We start from the raw sequence: 19373 nt of genomic DNA, 5'->3' as shown, positions 1-19373 counted from the left end.
TCTTGTGCAGGTGGTTCAGAGAGGTTAAATAATTTGTTCAAGATCATATAACTAGTTTGTTGGGGATTTTGCATTTGAACCCAGCCTGACTCCAAGCCAGCATTCTTAACCATGCGATTACTGTTTCCCCAAGACAAAACTCCAGATCACTGCAGGGAAGACTGGGAATTGCAATCCACGAATGTATTGTGAAACAGAGCTAGAAACAGGGACACAAAAGGAAGAAGATGTATTAATATAAAAGGAGCCAGAACTGTGGGGTGAGGGTTGTTAACCCTAACCCTAACCCTAACCCTTTGTGCCCCTGTCTCATGTGGAGCATTTTATACGTAACCCTCCTTTTCTAGCTGCTGTGCTATCTCATTTGGTGTGCATTTACAAGAATGTGTGGTATATTCTTGTACCAATCCCTATATAACCCTAGAGTTATGAACTCAATGTCTTTCCTTCGTGTCTGTGAGAATATTTTTCATGTAATGAGCACTTGGTAGTTTCTCAAGAAATGCTAGCTAAGTAGTGAATAAAATAATAAATGAGTCGGTTTACTGGTGGGTGATAAGTGCTTGCAGAACACAATAGGGTAAAGCAGCCCTCAGCGAGAGGTATATTCCTTTAATGGAGACCTGAATATGAAAGAGTACAAATCTCTCCATCCCTTGCACTTGGCCAAACCACCCAAGTCCACACAATCTAATTAAAACAGGTTGATTGCTATGCAAATGAACCTTCCAAACAAAGACCCTAGCAACCACCTGCTGCCACCACCAATCAGCTTGCTTCTCTTAATCCCCTCCATTATAGAATTTCTAGAGCAGCCTTGGAGGAGGGCCAGCCTAAAGGGAACAGATGGGATGGGCCTGGGCACTGCTGAGCCAAGATGAGGGAAGTAGGTTAGCTCTGAGCCCAGGAGGGTTTCTGGAGCCTTATTCTGAGTAAAGCGTTGGTCTTCTTGAACCTCAGAAGATAGGGGAACCACATCCTGGTCTCACCCACCCACCCTCGTGTTGGCAGCCATCTAAGCCCCACCCTAGCCCTCAAACACTTGGGTCACTTGACCATGTTTTGCCCCTACCTCCTAGTGACCCAGATACTGCCATTAGCAGCATCCTCTCTCCTCAGGGAGGCAAGAATTTGATGCCTGAGGTCCTACGCAGTTGAGGTCCTTGAAAAGTGATGTGAGAGTCCTGTGTGTCATAGGAAGCTCCCCACCTCCATCTGGCAACCCTGGCCACGAGTAGCAGGTTGTTCTTTCTCCACCCAGAGCTTACCGCTCAGGTCCCCCTCGCCAATTGAAACAAACACCCTCTGACATGCCCCGGATGCTGTTGCTCATCGTTATCATGGTCCATCCAGGTGAGAGGGCTTTCTCCCAGAACCCTGAGGGGGTGTGCGGCTGGGAGGAGGGTGGATGGGGGGAGGCTGACCTGGAGGCCTGAGGGGAGTGGCCAGGAAAGGAAACTGGGAGCAGGTGGGGCCCTCCGTAAAGCTGATGCAACGCGGACACCCCCCAGTTCACAATTCCCTCCATGTCTCCGTGTTGTCCGCTGGGAGCGTCACTCCCCACCTTCCATCCCAGAGGCCCTTTCTTCTCAGCTGCCACCCTAGTAAGATAAAGTTGAAAGAACCAGTATAAAGGGCTTAAAGAAGGAAGAGGTGAATTTTTTTTCTGAAGGGGCCAATTTTAATTTGATGAGTTTAATAAGCCTATTAAATAAGTCTTATTATCTAGGGTCTAGATGTAATTAGGAGTTTGGGAGACCTAATTAACTCTAAGGGAAGTTTCTTAATGAAACTGATTTTAATTAACTGAGAGACTTTAACTATGAGCCATATCCATTAACTACATGCAGTGTGGACTCCAGACCCAAAGTTTTAGCATCAGCTGGGAACCTGGGGCAAATTCTCAGGCCCTACTCTAAAACCACTGAGTAAATGTCTCTGGGGGTAGGGCCCAGGAATCTATTTGAACAAACACTCTGGGTGATTCCCATGTGCTTTCAAATTTGAGAACTTCTGAAATAGAAGAATGGCAGGTGAATTTCATCAACTAGAGAATCCAATCGGAGATTTTACTAATTGGTTTAATTCATCAATTTGGATGAGTTAGATAGGGATTTTCATCAATTATAGTCACGTCGTCACCAGAAGACTTAATTAGTTAATGCTCTTTAACAAAAAACAAAGTAGCAAGGGTGGTGTACTATATATAGTATGTCACTGGTGTGAAAATAATACCTGGAATAATATAGTTAATTATTAGTTAACTAGGGAGCCACGTTCATCAATGAACTTCAATTTAATGTGACAGGTTAAATTTCAGCAAGAACCTACTAGTGAATGTAGCAGGGGAGTGATGGGAGGGGGCAAGGATGACAGCTGGTATCAGAAAGAATTTGAAAAACTAATTTTTATTATTTATTTATTTTAAATATTTTGTTAAAGGTTTATTTATTTTGAGAGAGAGAGAGAGAGAGAGAGCATGAGCAGGGGAGGGGCAGAGAGAGAGATAGAGTGAGAATCCCAAGCAGGCTCTGCACTGTCAGTGCAGAGCCCCACATGGGGCTTGAACTCACGAACTGTGAGATCATGACCTGAGCTGAAACCAAGAGTCAGGTGCTTAACTGACTGAGCCACCCAGGTGCGCCAATATTTATTTATTTTAGAGAGAGAACATGATTGATCGGGGAAGAGGGACAGAGGGAGAGAGAGAGGTGGGGGGAGAGAGAATCTTAAGCAGGCTCCACACTCAGCACAGAGCACGACGTGGGGGCTCCATCCCATGACCCTGGGTCTGTGTCAAAATCAAAAGTTAGATGTTCAAGTGACTGAGCCACCCAGGTGCCCCCGAAAAACTATTTAAATAAGCAATGTTACGAAATTAGCCTGGTGGAGAGAAAAGGGTTTCATGAGGTACCAAAGTGCTTGGCCCTCTGGGTCCTCCGTGAGTTGGGGACACAGCTGGGATATTCTACGGCAAGCTCTTGGTCCTTTCTCTTTACTGTAAGTGGAGGGGTATTTCTCTGGGTCTTCTCTCTGCCTGCCAGGATCCTGTGTTCTCTGGGTGTTCCAGCCCCCTGAGATTCGTACCCAGGAGGGCTCTGCTGCCCTCTTGCCCTGCTCCTTCAATGCCAGCAGAGGGAGACTGGCCATTGGCTCTGTCGCGTGGTACCGGGACAAGGTGGCCCCAGGGAAGGAATTGAGGAATGAGACGCCAGAGTTCAGGGGCCGCCTGGCCCCTCTTGCCTCTTCCCGTTTCCTCTGTGACCACCAGGCTGAGCTGCACATCTGGGATACCCAAGACTGTGACACTGGAATCTACGTGTGCAGGGTGGAGGTGCTGGGTCTTGGTGCTGGAACAGGGAATGGGACTCTGCTGGTGATAGAAAAAGGTGAGGTGGGAGGCCCCTCTCCCCGGAAGTTGGGAATCTTTCCCTGAGGGCTCCTGCTCTCTGTCCCTCCCTGAGCCTGTGCATGCTTCTTCCTGAGGCCCCCCCTTACCAAGCCCTTCCTTCTACCGCCTACATTCAGGACCTCCTTGGCTGGGGGCCAGCACAGTCCTCCTCCTTCGGGTGGCATTCTATGCCTTCAGCTTTATCTCTGTGGCCATGGGCAGCACCATCTATTACCAAGGAAAATGTAAGGAATGGGGCCAAGGCAATAGTGGAAGAGAGCTGGAGGAGGGGGAGACAGAGACCAGGAAGAGGAGGGCTGTGGCGATGGGCAACCCCTGTTGTCTCTCCTGCAGGCCACTGTCACCTGGGAACATGCTGCCACTCCTCAGATGGCCTCTGATGAGTGATTCGAGACCTCAGCCATCCCAACCCTCTTCAAGAGACCCCAATAAATCCTTCTCTGCCCCACCACTAACTCCTTATGAGTCTCATGTTTTTCCTTTTCCATTCTCCAGGTACCCAAAAATGTCCCTCTCTGGGGTCCCCTGACTCTTCCTAACTCTCCCTTCTGCCAAGCCTGGCCTGGAAAGGTCCAAGGAGCGACCTTCCCAGTAATTGTGTCTGGAGCCTCTCCCATCACCATCCAGGACTCAACACCTCCACCTCTCTGGGGTGCAGGGGGCTAGGTCTGATTCTCCTGAGAAATGGGGCATATGGAATCGGATTAGCCCCACCTGTTAACTCCCCATTCCAGCCAGGCTCACACATGTACTCTTTCTGGCCTTCAGGGAAGCTTGGGTTCCTAAACACCTGAGAAATCACTACTCGACCCCAGAGTGGGTGGGAAGATAACCTTGCTTAAGTTTTGATGGCGGTCATGCTGAAATGGGACTGAGTTGAGTTGAACTGAGAACCCCAAGGCACAGAAGGTGGTGAGACCACGGTCTTTACTGGGTGGGCCACAGTCCTGGGTTGGGGGAAGGCGTTTGGGGGAGCTCAGGTGGATTAGTTCTTGGCAATGCAGGCATAGTCACTGCTGGGGTCCTCCTTGGAGCCTTCCCTTTGGCTGAGGCCAGGCCCCTCACGGCAAGGCACGGACAGCAGAGATGCGTAGTGGAGCTCTTGCTCTGAGAGCTGGGCCTGGGGCGGGGGTAGAAGGTGCTGCTGGGAGGTCACCGGAGGAGCCCCCTCCCCTGGGTCCTTCCTTGTGCTGCTGCCCACCCTGCTGTACCTCATTGCCTCCTCAGTGCCCCCTGCCCTCTGTCTCTGCCAGCCTAAACTCCTGCTCATTTCTCTCATTGCCTTCCTCCCTGCGTCTCTGTTGTCATTATTCTCTCTCTTTTTCCCTCCCCCTGCATCTCTCTCTTTCTCCATCTGATTTTCTCTCTCACTCTGTCTCTCTCACTGCTTCCACACTCTTTCTCCTTTCTTATTACCTTTTCCTTTCTCTATACCCTTTCTCTCTGCTTTTCTTCTCATCCTTATTTCTCTTTTTCTCCCCCTTTTTTTCTCTGCGTCTCTGGCTCTCTTGTGCCCCTGTGTTCCCTCTCTTCTCTTGCTCTCCCTTCTCAGCCCTCAGCCTGCTCGTCCCCATCACCCACTCCCCCGGCCCCGGACTCACCCAGCTCCTCTCCAGCCTCCTCACTGGAAGAAAAGAAGAAACTCAGCAGGCCCCCCCCCCTCCCCCATCACTCTCCCAACCCCAGCGGTGTTGCCTCACTTGCTGACATCTCTGTGGTTCCCATGGCCCAAACCAAACGCCCGCCTGCCTCTCTCTTTGGACACCGTCCTCCCCTCTCTCCCACCCTCCTCTCCCAGGGTGTGTGGGAATTGACGGGGCCTTCTGGGAAAGCAGCGGGAGAGGGGGTGCGTGGGGGCAACACGGGGCATTGTGGTGGGCGAATGAGGGAGGTGAGGCTGGGGCTCACCTTTCCGATGGAGCCGACACAGACAGGCAGACAGAACGACCACAGCCAGGAGCAGGAGCCCCCCCAGCCCCAGGCTGCTGCCAAATAGGTAAAGGCATATACCTGCGGCGAGAAGGGGTAGGTATCAGGGACCCATTTCTCCCTTCAGCTTCCCCCATCCTCCTGGTTGGCAGAGGGTATCTCAGCTTCCCTATCCAACAGCGTTAGAGGCAGAAAAGCAGACTCAGATTCTTCATCCCGGATCTGGTTTATCTCACCTCCTACCAGAGGTGCCCACCTCTCACCTGTTACCTCACCCACACCCATGACCACCGGCCCCTCAGAGGCTTCCCACTGCCATCTGTGCCGTCTCTGAGCCTCCCCATGAGGTCCCCTGCCCACCTGGACCGAGTGTCCTCTGACCACCTACTCATGAACGCACACACTGCTGTTTACCCACAACCCTCCCCTGTGCAGAGGGCTACCTTACCCTCTTTCCATTCCTTATAAGCTGCCATTAGGTAGAGCACTGAAGACTGGCCTGGAAGTCAGGAAACCTGGTCCCTGCTGTGCTAGGCTAAATGGCCCAGGGAGAGTCACGTGCCTCAAGTTCCTCATCTGTGAAGTGCGGGGCCCTCTGTTACAATTGTTCCAGGGCTGAGGAGCCCCACTTATGTGCCAACCCTGAACCGGGCACTTTCCATTTGTCACTGCGAATCCCCACAACGTAGGGTACTACGGTGCCTGTTTCCCTGGTGGGGAACCTCAGGCTTGAGTTCAGACTCTTACTTACAAGGAGGTCCAGCCCAGAAGTGGCAGAGCTGGGGTTCAAAGCCAGCTGTGTCAGCCCCAGCATATACCCCTATTCCTCTGCCCTCGGCTGACCGGGTAGTTCATAGGGGCCTCTCCAGCACGGGATGGTTTTAGGTTCTGGTGAGTGGCTGTTGGAGGAGGAGGAAACACGGTTTTGAGTGTGTGTGTGGACCCGTGAAAAACAGGGAGGGTGGTGTCCAGGACTACCTGGCAGTTGGGGCCGCTCCCCCAGCCCCAGAGCCACTCAGGAGAGCAGGGCCCAATTCGGGTGGAGAGCCACTTCCCATGGGCAGATACTGCTAGGGCTGAAGTAGGGCATGGAGGAGTGTCTGGGCCCCATAACTTCCCCTCAGGCACTTCCTGCCCCGTAACCACTGGTTCCTGTTTGAGGACAAAGAGGGGGTAGCTGACTTCACACCAGAGCCAGCTGCACTGACCAGGGTCTAGAAACTGGGACCCTCCTGGGTTCAAGAAGAATGCTGGGGGTGTGCATGTGGTTGGATTGGGGAGCAGAAACACAGGTGGAGAGGAGAGAGCCTGAGGTAGCCACGAAGAGAAGTGGGGGCAGAAGTGGATTGTATTAAATTCTTTAGGGAGCAGAGGCAGAGGCTGGACAGCAGATGACTCCAGGGCCCCGGGAACCTCAAAGCCATACTCTCTTCCCTCAGCTTCACCTCACTGTGGGGTGTGACTGCCTCCCCTCCCCCTCCCCCCTCCCCCCCCCCCCCTGCTCCCCAGGGTTCCTGCTCTCTCCCGGCTCGTCCAGAGTCTGCGGCCTGCTGGTAGACAGACCAGTAGAGAGACTAGATGTACATGAGTACTGCTGATAGTCTAGGACAGAAAGCTGATGGTGAGTCGGTGTTGGGAAAGGAAGTGTGGACAATCTAGGTGGACTTCTTGTAGGAGGCAGCATTCTGCAGTTGAGCACAAAAATAAGGGCAGTGATCCAAAAACTTCTGGACAGAGACCTGGATGAAGGCCTCTTAGTGGTACTGAGATGGAGAGGGAGATGGGTGCTGGAGGACTGCACACCCAGTTCTTGAGGAGGGTGAAGACTGGGGACCTCATGTGGAGGCAAGAGGAAAAGGAGGATATCTGATGCTTGGGTCCACATGCATTTGCATTTCCTTCTTCAAATTCAGAAACTTCCTGGCATTTCTTCCCCTTCCCCCTCCCCCCCACAAGGTTCCCCATGCTGGATGGTGGGCAGTATTTAGGGTTGTTTTTGAAAAAATTTTAACACATTTTATTATTATTAAAATGCTCAAACAGAACAAAATTGAGACAATTTTACAGTGAACATATCCCTACCACGTAGACTCTAAAACTGACATTTTCTATAGTGCTTTATTACATACCTATCTATCTCATTTTTTGATACCTTTCAAAGTTGCAAACATCAGTACATTTTACCTCTAAACCTTTTTAAAAGTTAACTAATTTTTAAACGTTTATTTATTTTTGAAAGAGAGTGAGCGCGCGTTGTGCAAGCAGGGGAGGGGCAGAGAGAAGGTGACAGAGGATCTGAAGCAGGCTCCCTGCGTTGACAGCAGAGAGCCTGATGCAGGGCTGAACTCATGAACCGTGAGACCATGACCTGAGCCAAAGTCAGATGCTCAATCAACTGAGCCACCCAGGCACCCCTGCCTCTAAACCTTTTTACCATGCTCATCGTTGACTTGAGTCAAGCTTTTGTTTCCCCGTTTCTTTTTTGGGGGGCTGAGGAAGGCAAGATTTACATACACTAAAATGCACAAATCTGAAGTCAGCACTCAGCTTTTAAACTGTCTTGTGGTCAGGGCTCTGGAGGCAGACAGCCTGGGTTCAAATCCTGACTCTGCCATCCGTGTGGCCTTCTAGAAGTTCCTTAACCTCTCTGTGCCTCAGTTTCTTAAGGTTTGTGTCAGGATTAAAAGAATTTCTATGTATAAAGTGTGTAGGTCAGTGGCAACCATATGCTAACTGCTACTTGTATAATAGCATTATTATTATTATTATTATTATTACTTAATGACAGAGATGGGGCGATGATCTAGGACCACTTCCAACTTCCTTGGACCTGGTCCTTCCTCCCTGTAACTCCCACTGTACTGTCTACCATACCATTTGTTGGATCCTTGCTGCTTTGTTTTGCTCACTCATTCATTCATTTGTCCTTTCTTCATTTATTCATAAACATTTAGTCTCACCTACTGAATGGATGGGGCTCATGCTAGACAGCAAGGCTCTTTGAGGTGGGGCTATGCCTCACCGCTCTCCTGTCTACAATCTGTGTAGCAAGGGAGGTGATGCTCATTTCCATCCCTCCTCAGCGAGATGATAGTCAGTGGTGAGGCTGAGGCCCCTTTCAGCTGCTATTTCTGTGGACGGGCTGAACTCTGCTGCTCACCAGGCTCTTGGGGTTAGGGGTGAGCAAGGGAATGGAAGGAGGAGGTTGGTCCAGTGTGGGCATAAGTTCTTCTCAGGAACACAGCCATCCATCCCTCAAGTTCTCAAGGACATGGACACAGTCCTTCCTCCAGCATCCACCGCCGGGGTGTAGAAGAATGCAGACTGTCCTGGAAATCTGGACTTCTGTGTTCTCATTGCAGCTTTGTTGCCTGACTTTCTGTAAGCTGCCTTCCCTCCCTGGGCCTCAGTTTCCCTCCCTGCTGAACCAGATGATCTCTAAGGCCCCCCTCCAGCTCTAACCTGCAAGCCTGTCTCTTCACCCCAACTCCTTCCCCAGTTCAGAGAACCCGGGCATCCAGCTGCCCCACCCCAGCTCTGGGTAAACAGGAAGCTGGGTGAGGGGAGCAGGGGTGTGCGGAAAGTCCCAGCCAGGTGTGTGGGTCTATGGGGAGGGGGTGGCCCCACCCCTGAGGTATGAAAGCCCCCCTGCCCTGGCCCTGGCTCAGTCTCCATGGGGGCACTGGGGCTAGAGGGCCGGGGTAGGAGGCCCCAGGGGAAGGGCTGCCTCCTGCTGGCTGTGGCAGGAGCCACCTCCCTGGTGACCCTGCTGCTGGCTGTGCCTATCACTGTCCTGGCTGTGCTGGCCTTGGTGCCCCAAGAGCAGGGAGGACAGGTGAGTAGCTGCAACCAGCCCTAGGAGGGCTGTATGTGGCTGAGGCTCACTTACCTCTGGCTATGCCTGGGGGGCCTCTTGCCCCATCCTGCTCAGTTGGCCTGGCTGTCCTCGGTGGGGATGCCTTGTCTGTCTCTTTGCTGGCCCTTTTTCCAAGATCCTGTGATGCTGTTGTGTTCTGATATCTCCAAGCTCCTTCCTTGCTGTCTGGCTGGCTGTTCTCCTCTTCCCAAGACATACTCAGGCCTCTGTCTCTGCCCAAGTACATATGTTCTGCTTGTTGTCCCTTCCAGGGAGATAGATGTATGTTGGGGATGGGACTGGTAGGAAAAACCCTAAGGCCTGGAGCTTGGGTTTATGTTGGGAGGGGTGGGGTTGGCATCAGCTAAAACTGAACTCTGGGCACTGTGACCCCACCCACCCAGGTAACAGGGACGGCTGACCCGGGGGCACAGGCCCAGGCCCAGCAGCGATTGGGTAAGAGCAGACCATCACCCCCTCCCCTGCTCCAGCCCTTCAGGGATGCCCAGCTCCCATTCATCTGCATCCCCAGAAGAGCTTTTCCTCCCGGAATCCAGGTGCCCCATCCTTGGGCCCTGGCGCTCGGTCCTCTCAGGGGGACCATGCATGGATGGCCACCCTGGCCCCCAATCGTGGACTCTTCGCCCCTTCCAGGGACACAGGTGCTGCCAGAGGAAGAGGCAGGAACAGATTTCAGCTCCAGGCTCCCAGCTGCCCACCTCATAGGTAAGGATCTCATAGATAGTCATAGGTAAGGTTCTCATAGATAGTCAAAGGTGCAGTTCTGCCCGCCCGAATCCCTTTGCTCCGTTATTGCGGGGCTGTGTTTCCGACCTGCTTCACCACCGCTTGTCCCTAAAGGGCCCACCTTCTCCCTATTCGCTTCTTGCTTCCCTCCTGGAGCAGGCAAAACCCGGCCTGGATCTCCCCACCACAGCGCCCCGTACCCCACAATCTGGTGCTATTAATCCCCTTAGTCATAATCATTGCAGGGGTGGCGCCACGGTCTTCGCCCCCCACCATCCCCCACTCCCGGCTCGGGCGGGGGGTGGGGAGGTTGAAAGTCCCTGCAGGGGGTTAAAAGTCCCCATTCTCCTTCATGCTCACCCTCCCAGAAGTCCCGGGCCTAGATCATTCCTCCGGGATGGGGTTCCCGAGAGCCGACAGGCCCGTTTCTCCGCAGGTGCTTGGACGAAGGGGCAGGGGCTAGGCTGGGAGGCCAAGAAAGAAGAGGCGTTTTTGAGGAGCGGGACGCAGTTCTCCGGCGCCGAGGGACTGGCGCTCCCACAGGACGGCCTCTATTACCTCTACTGTCACGTCGGCTACCGGGGTCGGGCGCCCCCTGCCGGCGGGGGCCCCCTCGACCACTCGGTCACGCTGCGCAGCCGGCTGTACCGGACCGGGGGCGCGTATGGACCGGGGACTCCCGAGCTGCTGCTGGAGGGCGCAGAGACCGTGACCCCGGTCTTGGACCCGTCCCGGACGCACGAGTACGGGCCTCTCTGGTACACGAGTGTGGGCTTCGGGGGCCTGGTACAGCTCCGGAGGGGCGAGAGGGTGTACGTCAATATCAGTCACCCCGATATGGTGGACTACAGGAGAGGGAAGACCTTCTTTGGGGCTGTGATGGTGGGGTGAGGGCCGCCTGCGGCCCCGGGGAAAGCGACTGCATGGCTGGAATGTGTGACCCAGCCCAGATATTGGGGACCCGGCCTCCAGGGACCCCGTGGCAGTGGGAAAAATGTAGGTGACTGTTTGAAAACTGATTTCGAGCCTGAAGAAAATAAAGAATGTAAACCTTTAGTGTTGCCAAATACAGATGCTGAGATGCTAGTATGTCTTAATTCAGGGTTGGTAAGAAGTGTTGGTAAAATATTCTTTTTCTGGTTCCTTGAAACAATCAAATCAATTCCTGTGGCCTCTACTCTCTGAGAAGGCCATCTGTGGCGTTCCCACCCACCTCCTTCCTCCGAATGCACTTGTCCCAACCTTAGCCCATTTGGAAGGTGGAAGAAGGGGATCTCAAACTGCAAAGCATCTCCAACCATCCTTATTCTCAGAGCCACATAGTCCTCAGCAGACTCCACACTGCATTTTCTCTTGGGTCCCTTCTATCAGTGACAGGGGTCATTACAGGGGAAGGCAAGCATTGCTCTGGAAGACGGAGCACAGAGTGAGGAATGATCCCTGAGGGCCTAGCACTTCTCCCCTGCTGCCTGCCTGGTTGCCTGAAGGCCCCTTTAGCCACTACCTTCAAGGAAAAACACAGCTCTGGGGGGTGAAGGGAGGAGACTGAAAGAGAGAGCTGGGGCGGGGAGGGTACCTGAGGACACCAGGGAGAACTCGAGGAGGAAACTCTGTTGGCCACCTGGCCCTGTCCAGGGTGAGATGGAAAGTCCTCACCCCTTGTTCGTACTTCAGCTGTGCTTTCCATGCACGGGCAAGTATTGGGGCCCCGGGGTGAGTAACAACAGCCCCATCACCCCATGACACACTTTCAGCTCCAGGCTGGAGGAGGCAGAGAGGGACGCAAGGCCCTAACTAGGTCACCCCAGTGGGTTATCCCACTGCGGCAGACCACACGGTTTCCCCCTGCCTGGCAGCCCTGGCAGGAAGGAAGGGCCAACTTCTGAACCCAGTGGGGACTCCCACTCCCTGGGTCTTCATTTCTGACTCCATATTTGTCTTTGACTCTGTGTCCAGAAGAGTCTTCCTGGGGACAGAGAGTGCTTTTTTTCTCTTTTCAGCTCACTCACCTCATGTCCCTCCCCTCATCATTCACCAAGAAAATCTGTGAGAGTTTGCACGTGAGTCCTTCACCTGCACCTTATTCCTCTTTTTAAATTTTCCTCCGTCTCTTCTTTTTTTTTTTAATTTTTTTAAATGTTTTTATTTATTTTTGAGACAGAGAGAGACCGAGCATGAGCAGGGGAGGGGCAGAGAGAGGGGGAGACACAGAATCTGAAGCGGGCTCCAGGCTCTGAGCTGTCAGCACAGAGCCGGACGCGGGGCTCGAACTAACGAAGTGTGAGATCATGACCTGAGCTGAAGTCGGACGCTCAACCGACTGAGCCACCCAGGCGCCCCTCCTTTGTCTCTTCAAGTCCACCCACTGAGAGACAGAAGCAGAGAGAACAGCTGGGGGCTGGATGAAGGAAGAAAGTCAGAATTCACTGAGCACTTACTATGCCACGTGCTACGCTAGGTGCTCTCACGTATCTTAGGTCCTCTATTCTCTTGTGGCCCCACATGCAGAATCTTCATTGGGTAGATGAGGCTTAGCAACTGGGTCAGGTTGCACAGTTAGGGCTGCTGGGGGAGCCCAGGATCAGGCAGATTTGGAGCCCTGATGCCTGAAGGTCTGAAAGTCCTTTGGCTGTGATTCAGGCACCTGAGAATGTAGCCCTTCCCAGGCTCTCTTGCTGGCTGCAACAGCCGGAAATCTCACCTGAACACTTAAGGAGTAGGACTTCCCCGGTGGAATTGCCAGAGTTGGAAATTCCCATGCCCTGAGGGAGAGGTAATTAGGTTCAGGCTCCAGTTTCCTGGAGGAGGGGCATTTGTGGCTTGGCTTTGTTCTATGTAGGGTCTCCTGAGTCCCAGTAGTCTAAGGAGTGGGGACTGGGTTCAGGGATCTTTTTTTTTTTTTGTAACTTTTATTCGCATTTATTTTATGGGTTCAGGGATCTTAAGCCATGTAGAGAGAGAGAGAGAGGGGACTTCAGGGAGTGGCTCCCCACCCCCAAGGAGAAGCAGCCGCAGAATTAATGCCAACAAAGAGACCATGTGTCTTTTCTAGGTACATTTTATTTCTCGCCACTGAACAGTAGGGCGGTTACAGACATAACTCCCCTGGGGAGCAGAGGTTCAGCGATGTAGCGACAGTCAGTCACCAAATCAGCATTAATTAGACAACTCGATCAGATAAATATTTTTAAAAATATATAAGCAAAAGGAGGCACAGAGGCCAGGAGGCCAGGAGGGAAGAGCCTAGAGTTCAGCTCCGTTTTCACAGAAAACATGTCCGAGTCAAGGCAGCCCCTTCATTTGGTCTCCTAGGACACCCCAACCTCCCAAATAAATATATTCATCAGTAAATAAATAAATAATAAATAAATAATAAATAATCACTAGTGCAAACATAAATAGAGGGAGCTGGCCCCGTGAGGGAGGGGCTGGGCTTTCCATCTCAGGGAAGAGTCTGGAAACATCTGAAGAAAGGGGGGCCTGAGGTCCACTCATGTCAAGTTATAGGTGAGATCTTCTTAAGGGATGTGCTGAAGTGTCTGGCCAGAAAGGTTCCCTGACCCCCGAATTCCAGGTGTCCCGGGTTGCGTTGAGGGATCCAAACCTGAGATCTCCAGTGAATGCTGGAAGCCCCAGTTTGAATTCTTGCTGGTGGCCAATGCTCCAAAGTCCAGGTCCCTGGATCTTAGGTTTCTAAGTGTTGTTATTTAAAGTTCTAAGCTTGGGGCCCAGCCCTGAGCCCCTAATTCTCTTTCTAAGCCAGAAGGGGATGAGGGGGTCAGAAGGAGCAGATAACAAAGGAGTTGAGGTGGGCAAGGATGGATGTCCGGCCCCCTCACAGGGCAATGATTCCAAAGTAGACTTGCCCAGACTCGGCAAAGTCAAGATAGTCAGGCAGATTGATCTCAGCGCTGAGTCGATCACCCTTCTCCAGTTGGAAGACCCCTCCCAGGTAGATGGGCTCATACCAGGGCTTGGCCTCAGCCCCCTCTGGGGTCTCCCTCTGGCAAGGGCTCTTGATGGCAGAGAGGAGGTTGACCTTGGTCTGGTAGGAAACGGCAAAGCGGCTGATGGTGTGGGTGAGGAGCACATGTGTGGAAGGACATCCTTGGCCCGTGAAGAGGACCTGGGAGTAGATGAGGTACAGCCCGTCTGAGGGCACCTTCAGCTGGTTGTCTGTCAGCTCCACGCCATTGGCCAGGAGGGCATTGGCACGCCGGCTCAGCCACTGGAGTTGCCCTTCAGCTTCGGGGTTTGCTGGAGGGAAGGAGAGAAGGAGGGAGGGGTAAGTCAGTGTGACCCTGTCAGTTCCACTCTCCACATCCTGGCCCTCAAGTTCTGCCCACCCCCCCCCCCCACATCCGGTTCCTGTCCCCTCTGTCTGTCCTCCCACGTCTCATGTGGCCATGAGGTTCTGAGTGTCCCCCTCAAGGCCTGTGCTCTTCCTTCACTCTCTCCTTGAGCTCAGTGAATCCTTCTCATATCATCTCCAAGGCCTGTCTACCTTCAGCCTGGGCTCAGCCCCCAAATCCTAGCCCTCTATATCCCACCTGCTTCGCCATCCTCCAGCTACAGCCTCAGAAGTCTTACCTACTACATGGGCTACTGGCTTGTCACTCGGAGTTCGAGAAGATGATCCTGAGGAGGAAAGAGGAAAGAAAAAGGTGAGACCCTTACGCTTCCTGGAAAATATCCCACTTTGACTTCCATTCCTCCTCCCCTCAAAGCAAAACTCTGAATTTCCCCCACTGCTGCTATCCCAGGACTAACCCCCTCCCTCACCCAAGCCCAGAACCAGGAGAGAAGCTTTGGAGACACTTACTGAGTGTCTGGGGCAGAGGGTTGATTAGTTGCAGGCCATGTGGGAGCTGTTGGGGAGAAGGAGGAGGTTTAGCATTAGAACAAGTTACCCCTAAACGAGAAACAGCTAGGTTGTTTATGCAGCTCATACTCTGGTTCTCTCTCTCCGTTCATCAATTGATTCATCCATTCATTCATTCAACAGCACTTTCACTGTCTTCCACGTGACAGACACCCTACCTTCATCTTTCCTTATCTCTTTCTTCACCTCTTTCCTTGTCTCTCTCATATCGCCCACATCATTGTGTCTCGCATCTTTATTCCCATCTCTCAACCTACACCCCACATCTCTCCACACATCTCTCTCTCTCTCTCTCTGTCTCTCTGTCTCTCTCTGTCTATGTGTGTGCTCATTCATTCATTCAAGAAGTGCTTAGAGAGCACCTTTGGTGTGCTCTGTCCCTTCTCTCTTCATCGCTCTCCACATCTCTTTCTGCCTCCCCGTCTTTCTCCACGTTTTTTCTCTCACCCATCCCCATCAGCACACCTCCTTCCCCCACCCCATTTCTTGCCCTCCTGCTCTCCCATTTCTCTCTGGGTAGGAGAATGAGCCAAGTCTGGTGTGGCACTCACCTCTTCCCTCTGGGGGCCGATCACTCCAAAGTGCAGCAGGCAGAAGAGTGTGGTGGCTCCTGCGACGAGGAGGAAGGAGAAGAGGCTGAGGCACAAGCACCTTCTGGAGCCCTGGGGGCCCCCTGCCTTCTTGGGGAGTGCCTCCTCGGCCAGCTCCACGTCCCGGATCATGCTTTCAGTGCTCATGGCGTTCTTCCCAGGGGGCTCAAGTCCAGCTGGGTGATGGTAGAGCCCTAAGGCAGCGTGTGTGAGAGGGAGAGAATCGCCTGGCTGCTTGTCTGGGGGTGTGTCGTCTGAGATGTTATTTCCGGGGGGGTCTGGAGTTGCTTCTGTCTCTCTCCTGGCTGGTCCCCTGGTGTCTTCGCTGAGGAAGCTTCTGCTGACTGGGTGTGCAGACAGCTGCATTTATATACCCACAGGGCAAGAGGAGGGCGGGGAAAGCTCTCATTCAACCAGCGGAAAACTTCCTTGGTGGAGAAACCCATGAGCTCATCTGGAGGAAGCGGTAGTGGGCCCTACACCTTCTGTCTCGGTTTCTTCTCCATCGCGGGGGTGGGGGTTTGGAAAGTTGGGGACACCCAGGCATCAAGGATACTTCCTATCCGCCCCACTCGGATTCTGAGGGAGGCTTGGTGCGTACGTAGGACCCTGGAGGCTGGACCCCAGTTTCCCACTGCCCCCAATTACCTCCATTTTTTTTTTTTCTTGAGGATCATGTCCATGGCCTGTTTCCCTCTGATTTCCAGACAGGACTTAGGTTGGTGTAGAGCTAGAAAGGGGAAGGACTTCAGAAAGCAGAGTCCTTGGTGGGGAGAAACCTGGCGGGGGGGGGGTGTTTTAGGGGGGAAAGTTGTGTTGGGTCCTGAGACATGTGTTTGGGTCCCTGGGGGAAAAAGAAGCTTGAGAGAAGGGAGCTTGAGAGAAGGCTGGGGATGTGAATAGGGGTCTCTGAAAGGGCTGGGGAGGGGGCGGTAAATAGCAGGGACATGCCTGGGACAGCCCCAGTGGGAGTGAAAGCAACCCTGGGAATTCACGAACCCCAGGAGGGCAGGCCTTCTCCTTTCATTCTGACCAGGAACTCAGCAGTGATAGTTTCATTCTTGGCTTCCAAGGGAATCTGGAGCCCTGACTTTTTCAAAAAAAATTTTAATGTTTATTTTTGAGACAGAGACAGAGAGACAGAGTATGAGTGGGGAGAGAGCAGAGAGAGAGAGACAGACAGAATCTGAAGCAGGCTCCAAGCTCTGAGCTGTTAGCACAGAACCTTATGAGGGGCTCGAACTCACGAACTGTGAGATCACGACGAGAGCTGAAGTTGGACGCTTAACTGACTGAGCCACCCAGGCGTCCCTGAAGCCCTGACTTTTGCATGAAGCCCCCATCCCTCAGAGCCCCTGTGTGGGGCCATGTATCCCAAAGAACTCCAACTCCCTCCAGATTTCTGGAGGTAGCCCTAGCCCTCAGAACCCCTCTGTATCACCTTGTCTCCTAAAGTGTCCCCTGGGTGCCCCCCCCCAGCCTTGGGGGCTCTCCCACTCCTCAGGGCCCTTGTAAAGCCATGTCTTCCAGAGGCTCCCCATGTCCACCCCCATGGTCCTGAACACCTTTGGTGTGATCACTTCTCCCTAGAGGCCTCCTGTAACCCCCTTTCCTCAGAGCCTCGACATGTGGCCGCATGTGCCAGTGGCCCTCCTGACCTCCACTCCTCCAGACCTTGGACCCCCATGTTTCCCTTTTCTTCCCAGCTTATCCTTTGGTTTCCCTGCAGTATCTCTGGTTGCCTCACCTCTATGACTCTACCACATTCCCCCAGAGCTCTTTAGGCCCCTTTATCTCCTTGTATGCCCACAGTTCCTGTCTCTTCGGGGGCCTCTGTCCTCCTTCCGTCCCTTAGAGACCTGGGAAATTCTCCCCTCCCAGACAGACAGACATAGACAGCATTTCAGAGAAAAGAGGTTTATTGGGCTTCATTGAAGGTGCAGATGTCTTCTCATGGGGTGTCTAGTCAAGCAGTGGCTGGATCTTAAGAGTCTCTTGCTTCCTTCTAGAGCTCCCCGGTGTCTCAGATTCACTTGTTTTCTCTCTCACTGGGTTATCCTTATGCTGATGTTCTCTGGCTCTTCATCTCTTGGGTGTATCTCTCTCTCTCTCTCTTCTGATGGCCCTCTATTATTCCCTTCCCTCCATCCTCCATAAATAAATAATTTAATTTTTTCCCTTTATAAATAATCCCCCCTCCCCTGCCTCCTGTCATCCACTCAAGCTCCTCCATGTGTCTGCCCCCTCCACGTGCAGGGCCAGGCTTTCCTTAGATGGGCAGGACAGATGAAGAGCTCTGGGTGGGAACTTCTAGGCAGACTTGAAATCCTCAGCCTCGCATTGGTGTAGTTCAGGCGGGTGTGGTCCCCCGGGCTGCCTAGAATTCCTTCTTTGGAAGCTCCAGGTAACATGAGCAGGGAGACTTGAGACACGTGGAATGGTCAAAAGAGGTGTGGTGACACCCTTGAAGTGGTCAGCACGGAGGCAAAATGGGAGAAGGTCTTGAAACCAATTAGTTTTCTTTCTGGAGATTTCTACAGAGCAAACGCTCCAAAGAAGACACTACTGGGGCTGAGGAGTAGGTGGGAGATGCCATCTGTGTGAGTGGATAGCTGATCTCCCTGGGTGAGCAGGAACACAGCTCCCTGGTACACAGAGCGCACCCAAGGTCCCTGTGGCCCTGGGCACACGGACTTCTGAGCACTGAGGAGAGGCACGTGGAAGGGGTACTGGGAGGAGAAGAGCTGGACCTCATGGGCCAGGTAGAGAGGGGTTGGGGTGGCCTTGGGGAAGCAGCCTTCCCCAGAGAAGACCACCTGAGAGTAGACAAAGTAGAGGCCACTGGTGGGGACCAGGAGGGAATTGTTGCTCAAGGAGAAGCCATGGCGGAGGAAGGCACGATCTGTGTTTGCTCTCCAGCGCAGTGAGTTCTGGGTGCTGGGGTCTCCTAGGAAGAGCCATAGGGGATGGGAGAGGTCAAGAAGCTGGGGGTCAGCAGTCTTAATCCCTGAGGAAGTAGGTGCTGGACTGGGTTCCTGGGGGGATGGTTGGGAGGACAGATGGGAGAGGGATGCCCCTGTTTTGGGAGGTGGAGAAAGTTGGGGGAGGGGTGCGGTAGGTGCTTGGTTCCTTGAGGGGGTGTAGGAGGAGAGCTGGGGACTATGTGTCTGGAGGGCCAGATGGTGTTTACCAATAAGATGAGCAGCAGGTTTGAGGGTGCCTTGTGCGAAGTGCTTCTGAGGGTGCTGATAGGTAGTCCGGGCAGCTGAGGGTGAGATGCCAACACCAGGAAGCCCCTAGGGGAGAAGACGGACGAGGATGGCTCTAGGGCCCAAAGATTGGCTGGGCCACCCCTGCTGCCCCCCGTTCTCCTGCTGCCTCACCTGGGCCTCAGGCGGCAGGGCCAGCAGCAGCCCCAGAAGGAGGAGGAGGAGGGGGGCGCTGCACACCCGCAGGAGGTAGAGCCTTCCAGGTGGTGTCATGGGGAGAACCTGCGGGGGGAGAGAGACAGTGAGTGGGGCGGGGCAAGGTGCAGATGACGGCCTCCTGCCTGCCCGCGGAGAGACAGCCATCCGAGAGACAGGGCAAAACGGATAAGGGAAGGGGACAAGATGCAGTCAGGGAAACCCCAAGGTGAGCAGGGGGAGACAGAAAGAGAAACAGAGACACGGGAAGGGAACAGAGAGGACTCGTGGCAGAAACAGAGAAGGTGTGATAGAGACAGGGAGAAAATGACTGATGAAGAGTCGGAGGGAGGAGAAACCAAAACCAAACCCACCAAGGCCCAGCCTCAGGCAGGAGGTACAGGAGGGGGGCCGGGGCGCAGGCGGAGGGGCAGAGTGCCCAGGGGAGTCCACCCCCCGGCAGCCCAAGGAGACGGGGCGGGAGAGTCTCACCTGCTCTGTGGGGCCCCTGGGCCCGGACGCCTGGGTCCCTTTATAGAGGAAGCTGCAGTGG

General features: G+C 53.5%; 5 protein-coding genes across 12 annotated transcripts; 2 read left to right on the top strand and 3 right to left on the bottom strand.

Moving 5' to 3' along the window:
- The first annotated feature begins 775 nt into the window (after positions 1 to 775).
- On the top strand, positions 776 to 3857 carry NCR3 (natural cytotoxicity triggering receptor 3). 2 transcript variants are annotated; one of them, XM_060615068.3, is made up of 4 exons: positions 783 to 1353; positions 3045 to 3389; positions 3529 to 3636; positions 3746 to 3849. In XM_060615068.3, exons 1-4 carry the CDS (start codon positions 1311 to 1313, stop codon positions 3790 to 3792), a joined length of 543 nt encoding a protein of 180 aa, XP_060471051.2. In that variant the 5' UTR covers positions 783 to 1310; the 3' UTR covers positions 3793 to 3849. The 2 variants fall into 2 exon arrangements, with proteins under 2 accessions (XP_060471052.1, XP_060471051.2); XM_060615069.3 differs by lacking the exon at positions 3529 to 3636 and having other exon boundaries at positions 776 to 1353; positions 3746 to 3857.
- LST1 (leukocyte specific transcript 1) lies at positions 2458 to 10391 on the bottom strand. 5 transcript variants are annotated; one of them, XM_060615079.2, is made up of 6 exons: positions 9231 to 9605; positions 6093 to 6240; positions 5790 to 5917; positions 5321 to 5422; positions 5014 to 5036; positions 2458 to 4553 (listed from the first exon to the last, which is right to left on the bottom strand). In XM_060615079.2, exons 3-6 carry the CDS (start codon positions 5815 to 5817, stop codon positions 4398 to 4400), a joined length of 309 nt encoding a protein of 102 aa, XP_060471062.2. In that variant the 5' UTR covers positions 5818 to 5917; positions 6093 to 6240; positions 9231 to 9605; the 3' UTR covers positions 2458 to 4397. The 5 variants fall into 5 exon arrangements, with proteins under 5 accessions (XP_060471062.2, XP_060471063.2, XP_060471060.2 ...); XM_060615080.2 differs by having other exon boundaries at positions 2458 to 4532; XM_060615077.2 differs by lacking the exons at positions 5790 to 5917; positions 6093 to 6240 and adding an exon at positions 10305 to 10391 and having other exon boundaries at positions 9231 to 9462.
- Positions 8166 to 11073, top strand: LTB (lymphotoxin beta). 3 transcript variants are annotated; one of them, XM_060615070.3, is made up of 4 exons: positions 8182 to 9176; positions 9602 to 9653; positions 9852 to 9923; positions 10381 to 11073. In XM_060615070.3, the coding sequence occupies exons 1-4, from the start codon at positions 9015 to 9017 to the stop codon at positions 10833 to 10835; spliced, it is 741 nt and encodes a 246-aa protein (XP_060471053.1). In that variant the 5' UTR covers positions 8182 to 9014; the 3' UTR covers positions 10836 to 11073. The 3 variants fall into 3 exon arrangements, with proteins under 3 accessions (XP_060471054.1, XP_078302862.1, XP_060471053.1); XM_060615071.3 differs by lacking the exon at positions 9602 to 9653 and having other exon boundaries at positions 8166 to 9176; positions 10381 to 10493; XM_078446736.2 differs by having other exon boundaries at positions 8174 to 9176; positions 9602 to 9923.
- Positions 11074 to 13658: 2585 nt separating this feature from the next.
- On the bottom strand, positions 13659 to 15738 carry TNF (tumor necrosis factor). The gene is made up of 4 exons (XM_060615075.3): positions 15378 to 15738; positions 14767 to 14812; positions 14535 to 14582; positions 13659 to 14201 (listed from the first exon to the last, which is right to left on the bottom strand). The coding sequence occupies exons 1-4, from the start codon at positions 15561 to 15563 to the stop codon at positions 13780 to 13782; spliced, it is 702 nt and encodes a 233-aa protein (XP_060471058.1). The 5' UTR covers positions 15564 to 15738; the 3' UTR covers positions 13659 to 13779.
- Positions 15739 to 17883: 2145 nt separating this feature from the next.
- LTA (lymphotoxin alpha) lies at positions 17884 to 19090 on the bottom strand. The gene is made up of 3 exons (XM_060615072.3): positions 18800 to 19090; positions 18607 to 18712; positions 17884 to 18363 (listed from the first exon to the last, which is right to left on the bottom strand). Exons 1-3 carry the CDS (start codon positions 18986 to 18988, stop codon positions 17951 to 17953), a joined length of 708 nt encoding a protein of 235 aa, XP_060471055.1. The 5' UTR covers positions 18989 to 19090; the 3' UTR covers positions 17884 to 17950.
- Between the last annotated feature and the right edge of the window lie 283 nt (positions 19091 to 19373).

The sequence above is a fragment of the Panthera onca genome, chromosome B2, assembly GCF_046562875.1.
Source record: "Panthera onca isolate mPanOnc1 chromosome B2, mPanOnc1 haplotype 2, whole genome shotgun sequence".
Classification (NCBI taxonomy): Eukaryota; Metazoa; Chordata; class Mammalia; order Carnivora; family Felidae; genus Panthera; species Panthera onca.
Note: the sequence above shows the minus strand (reverse complement) of the source record. Positions and strands in the feature narration are given on the sequence as shown.

Bases quoted from the DNA above. Each gene is read 5' to 3' on its own strand.
- LTB (XM_078446736.2), top strand. From the start codon at position 9,015: ATGGGGGCACTGGGGCTAGAGGGCCGGGGTAGGAGGCCCCAGGGGAAG. The intron at 9,177-9,601 runs GTGAGTAGCTGC...CCACCCACCCAG, and splicing joins CCCAAGAGCAGGGAGGACAG to GTAACAGGGACGGCTGACCC. The intron at 9,924-10,380 runs GTAAGGATCTCA...GTTTCTCCGCAG, and splicing joins CCCAGCTGCCCACCTCATAG to GTGCTTGGACGAAGGGGCAG.
- LST1 (XM_060615077.2), bottom strand. From the start codon at position 9,444: ATGTACTTGGGCAGAGACAGAGGCCTGAGTATGTCTTGGGAAGAGGAG. The intron at 5,423-9,230 runs GTAAGTGAGCCT...TTCTCGCCGCAG, and splicing joins CCCCCCAGGCATAGCCAGAG to GTATATGCCTTTACCTATTT. The intron at 4,554-5,013 runs GTGAGTCCGGGG...ACCTCCCAGCAG, and splicing joins GGAGGCTGGAGAGGAGCTGG to CACCTTCTACCCCCGCCCCA.
- LTA (XM_060615072.3), bottom strand. From the start codon at position 18,988: ATGGCTGTCTCTCCGCGGGCAGGCAGGAGGCCGTCATCTGCACCTTGC. The intron at 18,713-18,799 runs GTGAGGCAGCAG...CTTCTCCCCTAG, and splicing joins CCCTGCCGCCTGAGGCCCAG to GGGCTTCCTGGTGTTGGCAT. The intron at 18,364-18,606 runs GTAAACACCATC...GGCTCTTCCTAG, and splicing joins ACCTGCTGCTCATCTTATTG to GAGACCCCAGCACCCAGAAC.
- TNF (XM_060615075.3), bottom strand. From the start codon at position 15,563: ATGAGCACTGAAAGCATGATCCGGGACGTGGAGCTGGCCGAGGAGGCA. The intron at 14,813-15,377 runs GTGAGTGCCACA...TCTCCCCAACAG, and splicing joins TCGGCCCCCAGAGGGAAGAG to CTCCCACATGGCCTGCAACT. The intron at 14,583-14,766 runs GTAAGTGTCTCC...TTTCCTCCTCAG, and splicing joins CCCTCTGCCCCAGACACTCA to GATCATCTTCTCGAACTCCG.
- NCR3 (XM_060615068.3), top strand. From the start codon at position 1,311: ATGCCCCGGATGCTGTTGCTCATCGTTATCATGGTCCATCCAG. The intron at 1,354-3,044 runs GTGAGAGGGCTT...TCTGCCTGCCAG, and splicing joins CGTTATCATGGTCCATCCAG to GATCCTGTGTTCTCTGGGTG. The intron at 3,390-3,528 runs GTGAGGTGGGAG...GCCTACATTCAG, and splicing joins TCTGCTGGTGATAGAAAAAG to GACCTCCTTGGCTGGGGGCC.